Here is a 12,681-nt window from a genome sequence, read left to right as displayed (position 1 = left end):
GATGCAGCGACCTGTGACGAGGAGTCACTTGGCAGGGATGGACTCCAGGCTGCTGCCCCCTCAGTTCACCCCAGATCCCGCCATGCCCGGAGGTCTTTGTGTTATAAGAATTAAATGCACTAGGGTGCCTGGAAAGAGCAATGTGGCTATAATGTTCTAGAATGTTTTAGCCATTCCTGAAAGATAGAAAGCACACGTTAAGTTTACCAACAACGCGCCAAAACTGCAGAGCTGGGAGAGATTTGGAGACAAGCCCAAAATTCAAATCAGTGGATCTGGAGGGTTGAGGGACATCAGGGCCACTGGCCATGACTGTGAGGACGACTCCTCCATGTCCCCGACTCGAACAGGACCAGGGATCATCAGGGTTTGTTCCAGACTAAGAAGAAGAGTAATTTCCCAAGAAGCAGGAGGACCGGGGCGTCCACGCCGAGAAGGAAAGCCCACCGGGAGGCACATGCGAGGAGGGCTCCGGTAAACACCTGGGACTACGTCAAGGAAAATGAGCAGAAGGCCAAGAAAATAGCGCCCCGAGAGAGGCGCCGACCTCCCAAAACAAAAACCAACAACCGAAAGGTACGAACAGGAGCTTCCAGCTCATTTTCATGCATAATCTTTAAGCCACTCAACAAACGAGGAGGGGCCTCACCGTGGAGCCTGTGCCAGCTGCTGCAGACCCAGGAATGGAGCGGACGCACCTGGCTTGGGTCCTCACGTGCGGGAGGCAGAGAGTAAACGGACAATAAATGCAAAATGAACTCAGGGCTAGGAAGGAAGCCAGCCTGGGGCCTGCGGGGTCGCCTTTAGAGGAAAAGGTCTAGGGGCTGGCGTGGCACTGAGCCCTGGAAGGAACAGCGAGCACAGAAGCTCGGAGCAAGGAAGGAAGCCACGGCGCCGAGGGGGGAGGGGGCTGCTAGCGGTCGGTGTCTCCACCTCCTGGAGCCCCCCCCTTCTCCAAGGCGGAGTACTTGGGCCTCTGAAGAAGAGGGCACTGGCTGAGCCCTGAGCACTTGAGAGTTAGCCTTGAGTGCAGACACCAACATCTATGGGCTGTGGCTGGAGGATTGCTAGCACTTTACAAGTACCTGCCATAAGCAGGTGTTGTCTCACTCCTTATTCACAGGTATCCTTTGAGGAAGGGCTTAGCATCCTCATGCAACCCTGCAAGCAGAGGCTGCCGCAGAGAGGTTGAGTGCCTGGCCCCAAGTCCACAGCCATTCAGAGATAGAAGCCCAGCCGGGTTAGAGTGCAAATTAATGTAGGACAGGTGCAGGAATAATGGCCTGCCTGGCCGTGGTTGACTCTTGGGTGTGTCCCAGCCACTGGGAACACAGCAGAGGCTCCAAATGTATTTGCAGACAAATGGGTGATTTCTGAAATGTGCCTGCGGTGTTGGATTCCTCGCAGGCCTCACTCATGCGTGGCTCTGAAAGAGGGTTGACGACTTTCCCTCCGTCACAGGGTCGGGAAATGAAGAGCAGAGAGCCCAGCCTGGTTTCTCTGGCCTTTGACCTCAGCCCCTTGACCCCGCTGGCGCTGGGCACTCGGGACCGGATGTGTGTTTGGGGCCCTCCTGCACCTGGGGTGCCTGGTGGGCGTGAGCGTCCCCGGGCTCGGGCTCTCAGGCCCTTGCGCGCCCTGTCTTGCCCGGAACGACCACGGGGTGCCCACGCCGCTGGGGCCTGGTGAGCTCTCGCCCTTTCCTCACGTCTTCCTTTCCCTTCTCCAGGGGGAGCGAGGCCTGGATGGACTCCCCGGGAAGCCGGGGGAGACGGGAGAGCAGGTGAGTGGGCGCTGCCGCGGGGCGAGGCCTGCACAGCCTGGCCTCTGTCCCAGCTCGAGGCTGCGGGCGGGTCGGCGGCCAGGCCCCGGCTGGTGGTTCCCTGACACCCGAGCTGGGGTGTGGGGGGAGCCCAGAGGACGCGCTGCTTTAGGCGGCCAACGTTCAGCGATGGGTGCTGTCTTACTAGCGTGGAGGCTGTGGACGACACACGCGCTCACACCGATGCACCCGCAGGGTAATTCACTGCAAAGGAGGTTAGAAACCAGCTAAACACCCACCGGGAAGGAGACAGTGGGACACATCAGGGTGCGCTGATACGGGGGAATAATACAAAACTATGAAAACTGCTGGCGGATTGCTGTTGATGGTCTGCAAGAATAAAGTGTAGAATTGTGTGGGAAAAAATAAATCTGTGTGTTATATTGCCATGAACTTCTTTTTGGAAGGATAAATAAAAACCAAATAACTTGTTGAAGGTAATTAGAAAATTACTTCATGTTTGCAATACAATTTAACATATCAATATATTAGTCAATTAATTTGTATATTTATATATGTTGTACTATACATCAACTTAAAAATAAAGTAACTAATTTGAACATATTAATCATATTCTATATAAGTTCATTATAATAAATGCATTAATTTCAATATTCTGCATCAGTAGAAATTAAATTCATTTACTCCCATCAGCCAGAAACAATATCTTGATTTGTATATATTGTCCTTTAATAATGTAAGTCCACATATTGGACCATTTTCTTAAATATTCACTAAGGACATGGTGCTTAGTATTCTTTGGTGTGAATGTGCCATAATTTATTCATTTGCTTAAAAATATTCATCATGTGCTGCCTCTGTGCCCAGCCTGGCTCTCAACACTGGGCATAGCCATTTGGTGTTAGCTAAGGAAAACAAAGCCCCTTCCTACAGGCAGTTTACATTTTAACAGGAAAGCATCACAAATAACAAATATCCTAGCAAATAAATAACAGGCAGATGGTGGGAAGGCAACCCAGGTTGTGGGAAGGCAACACGGGTCTGAAAAGCATATGCGGGCTCTGTCTAGTTCTTTGCTATTTATAGTACAAAGGATTTGCATGTGGTTATGGACCTATCTTTATGTGTAGCTCTGGTTTTGTCTTTTGGATAAATTCCTACTTTGAAAATATCTCGTCAATGGGGATAAACATTGATTGTCCAGCTGCCTTCTAGATCCTTCTTTGTTTCTGTTTTGTTCTTGTAGAGACTCACATGAGGTCTCCCAGTATGGGGGACTAACCTCCATCCAGACTCCTCTGGGAGCCTTAAATGCTTGGTTTCTCCTTCTGGCCATTCTTGGAAAACTTCTCTTTGGGGTCCTTAAAGAAGAAGTGAGCTCCATCTTCAGCACGGAAGGTGCTGGTGTTTCCCCTCAGCCCAGAGATGTAGCCAGTCACCACCTTCTAAGGGTTTCCCTACAATTCCCTCAGACTTGGCCCTCTGTGGCCCCTGGGCCCAAGGCAGATCTAGGTCACTTGCTTCCCAAGTTTCCTTCTAACACATCCTTTACGTGCCTAGGGAAGGAGTCCTTGCTTCTCAAGAAAGTCTTTGTCTGTAAGGAAGCCCCAGTGCTCTGCAAAGGGGGAGAACATGGAGATGTGGAGTGTAGGTCAATGTGAAAGAACTTTCTAGCAATATTCACAGTTGAGAAAGTCTGGTCTAAGGGAACCGCTTCCTCCTGGGAGAGCCGAGCTACACTTTGAAGCTGTATGTGCCTCCCTGCCTCATCCTTCTCCACTCACCCACACAGACCATCCACCTTTTTCTTTCTTTCCTCTAGGGAAGACCTGGCCCTCCTGGTGTGACAGGTCCGCATGGAGAGAAGGTGAGTCAGGCCATGGGTGGCGGATGCCCTGGGCTCTGGATAAGCAAGTGTATGAACTGTCCTTGGTAAAAATCAGGGCCCAGGGAGAGGGGCCCAGACTGGATTCTGGGAACAAAGGGTACACAAAGGATGGGGAGTTGGGATTGACCCACTGGCTGCAGGGGGTGAACTTGAGGGAGATCTGGGCAATGGCTCAAAGAACAAACCATAATCAGGTCTACCAGATGGCCCTGCCAAGGTGGCACAGTGGAGAGGCCAGCCAAGATAGAGGGGATTCGTGTGGCTCAAAGGAGGCTGTGGGAGGGGACCCCAGGACAGAGCATCAGAATACTGCAGGGAGGGAGGGCACAGCTGGAGACATGCCCCGAGACTTACAAGCTCAGCCGAGGGCTCCTTGTAGGGGCCTGAAGGCCCAGCCTTGGGGAGGGAGGAGGCCACACAGGGGTCCAGCCCTGATTCATGCAACAGGTAGAGGAAGAATGAACACTGTCCTATCAAGAAAAAAACAATATTTGAAATATACTATTGTGATCTACATGCTTTTCAACATGCAAATAGGCACATGCTAAATATCCCCCAATTCATAAATGGGATTCAGAACTTGCCAGCATGGGGACCCCTCTGCTATGTGCTGTGCCAGTGGTTGGTCAGACAGTCATGGGCTGGCCTGAGAACTGACCAGTGGGCACAGGTGAGAAAGCAGGGAGAGGTGGCTGTAGTAGTCAGCCAAAGGGGTGCTGATGCAAAATACCAGAAATGGGTTGGTCTTTATAAAGGGTAATTATTTGGGGTAGTAGCTTACAGATACCAGACCATAAGGCATAAGTTTCTTCCCTCAACCAAGTTTATTTCCACGTGTTGGAGCAAGATGGCTGCCGACGTCTGTGAGGGTTCAGGCTTCCTGGGTTCCTCCCTTCCAGGGCCTTGCTTCTCTCTGGGTTCAAGCTTCCTCTCTTCCCAGGGCTTGGGTCTTCCTGAGCTCAGAGTTCCTCCCTTCCAGGTCTGGTTTCTGTTTTCTCTGTGAGCTGACTTCCCGGGACTCTAGCTTAAAACTTCAGCATCAAACTCCAACAGCAAAAGGCCCCCACTCTGCCCTTTGCCAGGCCTTTTATCTATCAGTCCCCACCCTTTGGTGGGTGGGGACTCAATGCCCTAAAGATGTGGCCCAATCAAAGCCCTTATCATAACTCAAGCATGCCCAGGTACAGACCAGATTACAAACATAATCCAATATCTATTTTTGGAATTCACAACCATATCACACCACTCCAGTGGCATTCAAGGCAGGGGAGGCCCAGAGAGGGCTGCACCCTAGGGGCTTCCCGACACCCACATTAGACACATGAGAGAGCCATATGAGGTGGGACTGGTCATCAGGAACTCAGGAAACAAGGCATTTCTGGTAATAATATTTGCCCCCCTACTTTTAGGAATAAAAATCGATAAAACACACAGAAAACCTAAAAGATAACACCCAGAACTTATTAAAAATTGATGCTATTTAAAATGCTTTTTGGACTAAGGAAAGCTATGAAAAAATATACAAAAAATCTTATAAGCCACCATCTTAGAAACTCCTTCCTTTCCTCCTTTTCTCCTTCTTTCTCTTCTACAGCATTTTACACATGGATTTTTATTAGAACAAAAATTCTGGGAATTTATTAGATATTTAATAAACTGTAAGCCATATCTTATCATGCTGGTCATCTATTTTAGAACCTTTCAGCGAGGCTTAAAAAATACATTGCTTAAAATTTCTATCTCAACTGAAATAACTTCATGTAAACATTCTTTGCAAATTATGAAGCGTTGTGAAAATGTATATGAAAATAATAACCTTCCTGAGCATTCTGGAAAATCTTGGTTTGGGAGTAATGCAGAGAGAATGAGGTGTAATGCAAAGAAGACAAAATGATGAGACACAGTCCTGTGCTTGAATACAAGAAAATGAGTTTCTCCAGATGCCGAGACAGGCCTCTATGAAAGACGTTAGACACTGAATTCACGCATACCCAGGGAAGGGAAAGGCTGCTGAGGGCAGGATGCGTGCGGCTAAAGAATGGTGGGACTGGGGAAGCATCACGTCCACTCTTGTGTCTTCTTGAAAGCTTCAGGTCAAGGTCATTGTCTGACTCAGACTCGTTACCAGCAAATGCTCCGCACACAGGAAGAAGAAAAGGCTGCTTCTGACTCTTTATAGAAGCAGCGGGGTATACATTATAAATAAATAAAGAGCGTGTGCCGAAGAGCTTCGGCTTAGGAAGGGCGACAGGAGCTTGTAAATAGTTTCCAAACTCGCTCAGTGAGGCTTCAGTTCTGGTTGAGTTCATTTTTCTCTTTCCTTCTAAGTATTTTTAGAGTTGAGATTTACATCATTATTTTTTAATAGCTACTAAACTTGGAGCCTCCTGATATGTCTACAGGGAGTTGTCAGGATTTGAATATATTCTTGCAGCCCCTTGAGAGGGAATGCTAAATCCTGAAATAAGTAGCTTCCAGTCACTAAGAGGGAATGATCCTTAAGGCTGGAACCCAGGTGATGACTCTGTTTCCTGCTGTTGCATCAGTGTGTGTGGGTGACTGTGTGTGATTAGGAGTGGCTGTGGGTTTGTGTTATCAATTTCAACCTTTCATCTCATTTATAGGTTTTTTTGCTCCTCTGTTTTGGGAAAAGAGGGTTTTTCATTGCTTATAGTAAAGGCAGCAGAAGTGGAAGGACAGGTCATGTCATTGGAATAATCAAGAAACCGGCCATGACCAGGTGGCACCATGTCTCTCAACTCATTCTTCGAGAGCATCATTGAGAAAAATCCTAGATGTTACACAACTTGAGAAAGTCACTGGAACAATACAGCTGATCTTCTTAAGTACTCCTCATTTCATAAGTGCTAGAACAGAGGCTGAGAAAGTGGGGTGGAACCCCGAGACCCCATGGTTGATTTGATTAAAGCCTCGGTCTAAGAGTTAGCTTATCTACCTGTCTATTCACGGACAGCTCTCAGTATCAGTGGATGCGCTGTTTCTACTACATGAGGAGTTTTGGTGGATTGACTCCATAGCTCTGCTGCGTATCAAGTTATCCCTAACCTTGGAAGCTTAAAACAACAACCATTTATGATCTCACACTGTTTATGAGGGCCCAAATCTGGGATCAGCGTGTTCTGGATCAGAGTCCCCCCTGAGGTTGCAGTCAGGCGATGGACGGAGTCTGGTTGGGGCTGGCGAATCTGCACCCAAGGCGGTTGCTCGCATGGCCGGCGGCAGGCCTCCGCTCCTCACTAGCAGTTGGCCAGAGGCTTTGCTTCTTCATGACGTGGGCCTTTCTATAGCGCTGCTCACAACATGGAAGTGGGATTTCTCCAGCGTGCGTGTTCCAAGAGAAAGAGCGAGTGAGCCTAAATGGAGCCCACGGTCATGTCTGTCGCCAGCCTAACCTTGGAAATGGCATAGATCGCCTCTGCTCACTCCACTGGTCATCTAGGCGAGCCCTGGTATGACGGGAGAGGTGACTGTGTGAGGGTGTGAATTCCAGGAGATGGGAATGATTGGCTTGAAGGCTGGCATGACAGTGGCTGAAAATGATCATTGCAAAATTGTGTCATCCGTAGAGTGGAACGAGAATGATTCAAGGAAAGACTTCTGCATCTGTTACTCTCTTTGTGGCCTTGAACAAGTGTTTAAACATCTCTGTGCTGTTGTCCTGTGTCTATGAGATTGGAAAGATAGTATTAAAATAATGACACAGAGGAAAAGGGTTCATCCACGTAAAGTCCTTGGCACAGGCCTAGCAGATAGAAAGCCCCAGGTGTCCCAGCTGGGGTACAGGTGTAGTGTGGACGAGTGCAGAATCTGAATTTCCTGTAGTAATGATTTAGCATGGCAGAACATTTGATCTCGTATCGTGGAAAATTACCTGATACAGGTGATCAGAATGTATTCATTAATTGATGTCACAGCTGTTACTGAAAACTCACTTTTCATGCTATAATAATAGTGAGAAGTACAACACTAAAAAACAACAGAAGTTAATGTGATAGGCCTGGTGTAAATAAAAGGAGAGAAAAACATAGTTATGACCTTCAAAAGAGTCATAATTTAGCTACATATAGCTACATCTGAGTGTATAGACGTGCATATATGTGTGGATAGGTGTGTACATATATGTGTGTTAATAGGTAGTCAGATAGATAGAAGATAGCCACAAAAATTACAGTATGACTCAAAATGTCTTATGTGACCAGATATTACCAAAATATTAAAAAGTTTTTTGGGAGCACAGGAGGAAAATAATTCTGCTGGCGGGGCAATAAAGGATGCTCGTAGAGAAGTATTCTGCTAGGTTCTGAGTGCATGGAGATATCTGTTCATACATGCCAGGGAAGCTTCTGGAAAGGTAAGAAATTACATAAAGTTAAGAAAAGAAAAAAGGAAAGGAGAAAAGCCATATGTGTGTAATGGTATGGAGAGAAGCAACTGGAATAGGGAGAGATTTTTGAGGCAATTATTAGATGTGAGGGACACAAAGGAAGTCCCAACCAGGACAACCAATATTCAAGCTTTTGTGATAAAAACATTGGTGGGGAGCGGATGGAGCTCAAGTGGTTGAGTGCCTGCTTCTCACACGGGAGGTCCTGGGGGTTCAGTCCGCAGTGCCTCCTGAAAAAACCATTATTGGTTGAGATAAAAAAAAATACACAAATGTCTGACGCTATAAAAAGGACGATGCTTTTCTAAGTCTTGGGCAGAGTCTTTGGGGTTGTGCAGTTGGGGAGGTGAGTTGTGCTTCTATTGGTGCTGGAGTCAGGGAGGCCGCCCCTGTGCATCTGCTATCACCCCAATCGCAGCAAAGGCATTCCTGCCGGATCACCCTGCTTCCTTGGCCTGCGGATTTCATCGTCTTCATAACCATCCGGTGACTCATTCTCTCCTTTGCCAAGTCAGTCAGCAATGGCTTTGGAATGCTTCCCATGCTCTGGTCCTTGAGGAGGCGCTAGGAAGAAGGGGAAGTCATGCCCCTGTTCTATTTTCCAGCTGCTGAAACAAATATACAATGGTTGGCTTAGCAGCAGGAGGGTATAGAGTCAAGGTTTCCAAGGCTTGAAGGCTTGCTTCCTCCTGGGGTCCCTATCTTCTGGCAGCAGGCAATCTTGGGGTTCCTTGGCTTTTCCAGCTCATGGCAATGCACATGGTGGCAGCTTCTCCTTTCTCTTTCGGGTTCCGTTGACTTCCAGCTTCTGACTGTTCCCCGTGACTCCTGTGTCTGTCTCCAATGTCTTTGCTCTTAAGGACCCATGGTGGACCAAGGCCCTCCCTCACCCAGTTTGGGTGCACCTTAACTAGTAATACCTTCAAAGGTCCTACTTATGAATGGGCTCACACCCACAGGGGCCAGGGCTTGGACCTTGCCATGCCTTTGGTGGGGACATGATTCCATCCCCACAGTCCCCAGCCCGTCTGTGGAGGAATTGGCCCCACGTAGTCTCCTTTCTTTAGTGCACGGCACTGAAGTAGTAGCACTGAAGATTTTTCTTTTTCCATGGTCAGTAAATGTGCCCCTTTTAGAATCAAGATGTATCTGTCACCCTGGCAGATGTGGTCTAGCATAGGGTATCGTAGCCAGGTAACCTGGAGGTACAGGAACAGGTCTCTGTATATAATGGCTTGTTGACAATGGATAGGGGTCATTGCAGCATTATTTTAGTTATTTGTTTGATAAATCTGTATTGAATGCCGGCCAGGTGCCAAACAATGGACTTGGCACAGGGATATGTCACAAGGTATACCAGCTGCCCTCCCTGCTCCTAACACAGAGCCACTGGCAGGTGCACAAATGCAACAGCAGTATGACTGGCCTCCTGACGATGGGTCTGGTGGAGGACAGGGAAGGAAGTGGCCCCCTGGACTGGCAGGAATGTGCAAGGGCCTCCAATCCTGGTTCACGTGCTAAGGGGAGGGGGACAGCAGGCGAAAGTGGCCACGAGGGCATCACTTAAAAGAGCTGTTCTTTTTACGCAGGGTGATGTGGGACCTGCAGGACCTCCTGGGCTCCCAGGCTCCGTGGTAAGTTGTGACGTCATCAAGGCCTGGGACCATTGAGTCAGGCGCTGCTAGAGCTGGGGTTTGGGAAGGGTCCTTTCCTCTAAGCCTAAGTAGAACTCTTCTAATAACGAGAGCTGGATAAGAGGCTTTCGGTACTCAAAATGGGGTGAAATCAGAGAAGAACCAGAAGCGCCGCAGCAGAGCGCACCGTGCGAATACCCTCCACGGAGCTGGGGGGTTGACTGTTGGTAAGCAAGTGCCAGCCCCGCTGCTGTCTGCTGACGCCTGCTTTGTTTTGCAGGTGCAGAGAGAGGGCCTGAAGGGTGAGCAGGTAAGGGGTTTGGGACTGCGTGCTGAGTTCAGAGGCGGCCATTCAGAGGCGTGGCATGGTGACTTCTGCCAGGAATGGAGATGCCACACCTTGCCTCCAGGACCCATTGGGGCCTCAGGGAGCAAACTCCGAGTCAGGGAAGGGCCGTGGCGGGTGGTGGCCCTGGCCATGCCGAGCAGAGTGCGGCTCACATGTGTTTGGCTTGTGTTACCAGGGAGCGCCGGGACCACGAGGCCACCAGGGCCCGCCTGGGCCTCCAGGAGCTCCGGTGAGTCATGCCCTCCCCTGCCCAGGGTCTGCTCTGAACACCTCCAGGTGTTAGAAATAAGAATTGCCCATGAACGAGCAAGCGCTCCCACCACCCCGAGGCTATTGCCAGCTCACCCGAGCAAACCAGCCCCGAGGCCGAGGTCCTGCTGCAGCTGCAAGTGGGACTGGCCCTGGAGCTGGCAGCCTGCCCTCGGTCCCCGCTCCCTCACTGCTGGAGGGATTGCCTGGTGCTGCCTCCTAAAACAGGCATTTTAGTTTCCTTTCAGATAAAACAGAATCAAACATCATGCACTTCAATGCCAGTTGGCTCAATTCCATTGCACGTTTGCTTTTCCCATGAGTCCTGCTAAGACCGAATTTTCAGGGGCTTAGATCCCTCCAGCCTTGGTTTCTCCATCTTAAGAAGTTAAACGTGTGTAGGTAACCATTTGGGGGAAGAGGCCTTTGAAAGGGACCCTGTGATCATTTTGTGCCGTGAGTGGATTTGGATACTGAGGCTAATGAATAAGAATGCAGTAAAATCCACAGGTGCTGGTGCTTTCACCTCACTGCTCTTGGAAACATGCTGCTGCCTCCTCCAAGTTACTGTATTTTACTAAAAGGAATACAATAATCCTATTTTTGAAAGTCGACACATCCGATGCATATTAAACTCTCAAGGCCCTTTTCTCATTAGGATAAATGTGTCCTTTTGCTGGGGTAAAATGAGAAGAAACTTAGAAAATATATAATTGCAGTATAATTAAAGCAATTTCATATCACAGCAGTTGGATCAGAAAAGCTACTTTCTGTTTCTATAACCTTAGGTTTGTTACTCAACCTCCCCAAGGCTTTGCTTCCAGAATTGTCCCTTTCGTTGTAACTGTTTAGAAATTTAAACAAGATAATGCAAGAAATGCTGTCTGCTCCGGATATTTCTCTCTCTATGCATATATGCATATGTAGTTTAGATCCATAAATGGCAAGTATTGAACATCTACCCTGTAGGGCATTTTCACATGCAGATGTGTGCCGATTAAATCTGCAAGGGCAGTGGAGTTATTTTTCATCTCTTACCAAGGAAGGCATTGGAACAGAGGTGTTAAGCAATTTGCCCAACGGAACGCAGCTAACAAGAAGCAGTGTTCAGATCTGTCTGATGGAAGACCATGCCCTTTCAACGCTGAGTGCACAGTGCAGCGATGCTTGCTCTGAGATGTGTGAAGGAGAAATCTTTTCTCCCATGGCTTCCACTAAGAAAGAAGCAGCCCACGATGTCTAGTGCTGCTTGAACATGAAGCAGGCTTCTTGAGCCCTCATCCTGGGTTCTAGCTGAGGGTGTACAGCTTTCCTCCCCTCCCTATGTGATAAGAGAGGGAGGGGGAGAGGGGGAACTGCAAACATTTGCTGATACCTGCTTTATATCAAGAATACTAAGGCTGGGGAAAGATGCCAACAAATTAGTCTAACAAAGGAGATACGCAGAAAAAGAAAGAATCGCAAGCAAGTGCTGCAGTCTCTAGGTGCTTGATGGGAACTCCCTGGATGGACTATTTCTGTAGCCCATTGTCCAGAACCCTCCAGAACACCTCAACTGCTGCCCAGCCAGCACTGTCCAGGGTTCTGAAGCTTCCCTCTAGGCTGGGTTCCCTTGGTAGAATGGGATTTGGTACCGTAGCTTGTGTTGGTGATGAAATTCCCTTAAAGAGAGTCCAAGAAGCAAAGAACTTGTTCAATCCAAGGTCCACAGGATGGAGGGATAGAATATGGATTAGAGTAGACTTACTGATATTCTATTCATGAACTATTGTGATTAGTAATGGAAGAAAATGTGGCATTGGTGTGGAGAAAATGGCCATGGTGACTGCTGGGTGTGAGGAATGGGAGGAAGAGATGAGATGTGGAGGCGTTTTCGGGACTTGGAGTTGTCCTGGGTGATGCTGCAGGGACAGTTACCGGACATTGTAGGTCCTCCCATGGCCCACTGGATGGAACGTGGGAGAGTGTGGGCTATGATGTGGACCATTGACCATGAGGTGCAGCGGTGCTCAGAGATGTGTTCACCAAGTGCAATGACTGTCTCATGATGATGGAGGAGAATGTTGCTATGGGGGGAGTAGTGGGGTGAGGGGGGTTGGGGTTATATGGGGACCTCATATTTTTTAAATGTAATATTAAAAAATGAATAAAGATTAAAAAAAAGAAAAAAAAAGAGGGGAAACAGTGATGAGGGCAGGACCCTAAGATTCCTGAGGCCAGGACCAGCCTTTCTCCCACCTCTAAATCTGCAGGACTTTATCCCAGGCTTGCAGGAGTGCGGCCGCCCAGCAGGACCTCAAGAGGGACATGGAAGTGGGTCCTGACTGCAGCGTGAGCTCTTCAAGAGCAGTGAGGCCATGGACGCACTGCAGG

General features: G+C 48.6%; 1 protein-coding gene across 1 annotated transcript in view; it reads left to right on the top strand.

Annotated features, from left to right (window-relative positions):
* COL22A1 (collagen type XXII alpha 1 chain) overlaps positions 1–12,681 on the top strand; it is a 246,506-nt gene that overhangs the window by 90,650 nt on the left and 143,175 nt on the right. The window contains exons 16-20 of the mRNA XM_058276085.2: positions 1,730–1,783; positions 3,606–3,650; positions 9,666–9,710; positions 9,991–10,020; positions 10,235–10,288. Coding sequence (XP_058132068.1) covers positions 1,730–1,783; positions 3,606–3,650; positions 9,666–9,710; positions 9,991–10,020; positions 10,235–10,288 — 228 coding nt within the window. The remainder of the gene's footprint in view (positions 1–1,729; positions 1,784–3,605; positions 3,651–9,665; positions 9,711–9,990; positions 10,021–10,234; positions 10,289–12,681) is intronic.

This window comes from Dasypus novemcinctus, chromosome 14, assembly GCF_030445035.2.
Source record: "Dasypus novemcinctus isolate mDasNov1 chromosome 14, mDasNov1.1.hap2, whole genome shotgun sequence".
In the NCBI taxonomy this organism is placed as follows: Eukaryota; Metazoa; Chordata; class Mammalia; order Cingulata; family Dasypodidae; genus Dasypus; species Dasypus novemcinctus.
This window is presented reverse-complemented; position numbering and strand designations above follow the sequence as displayed.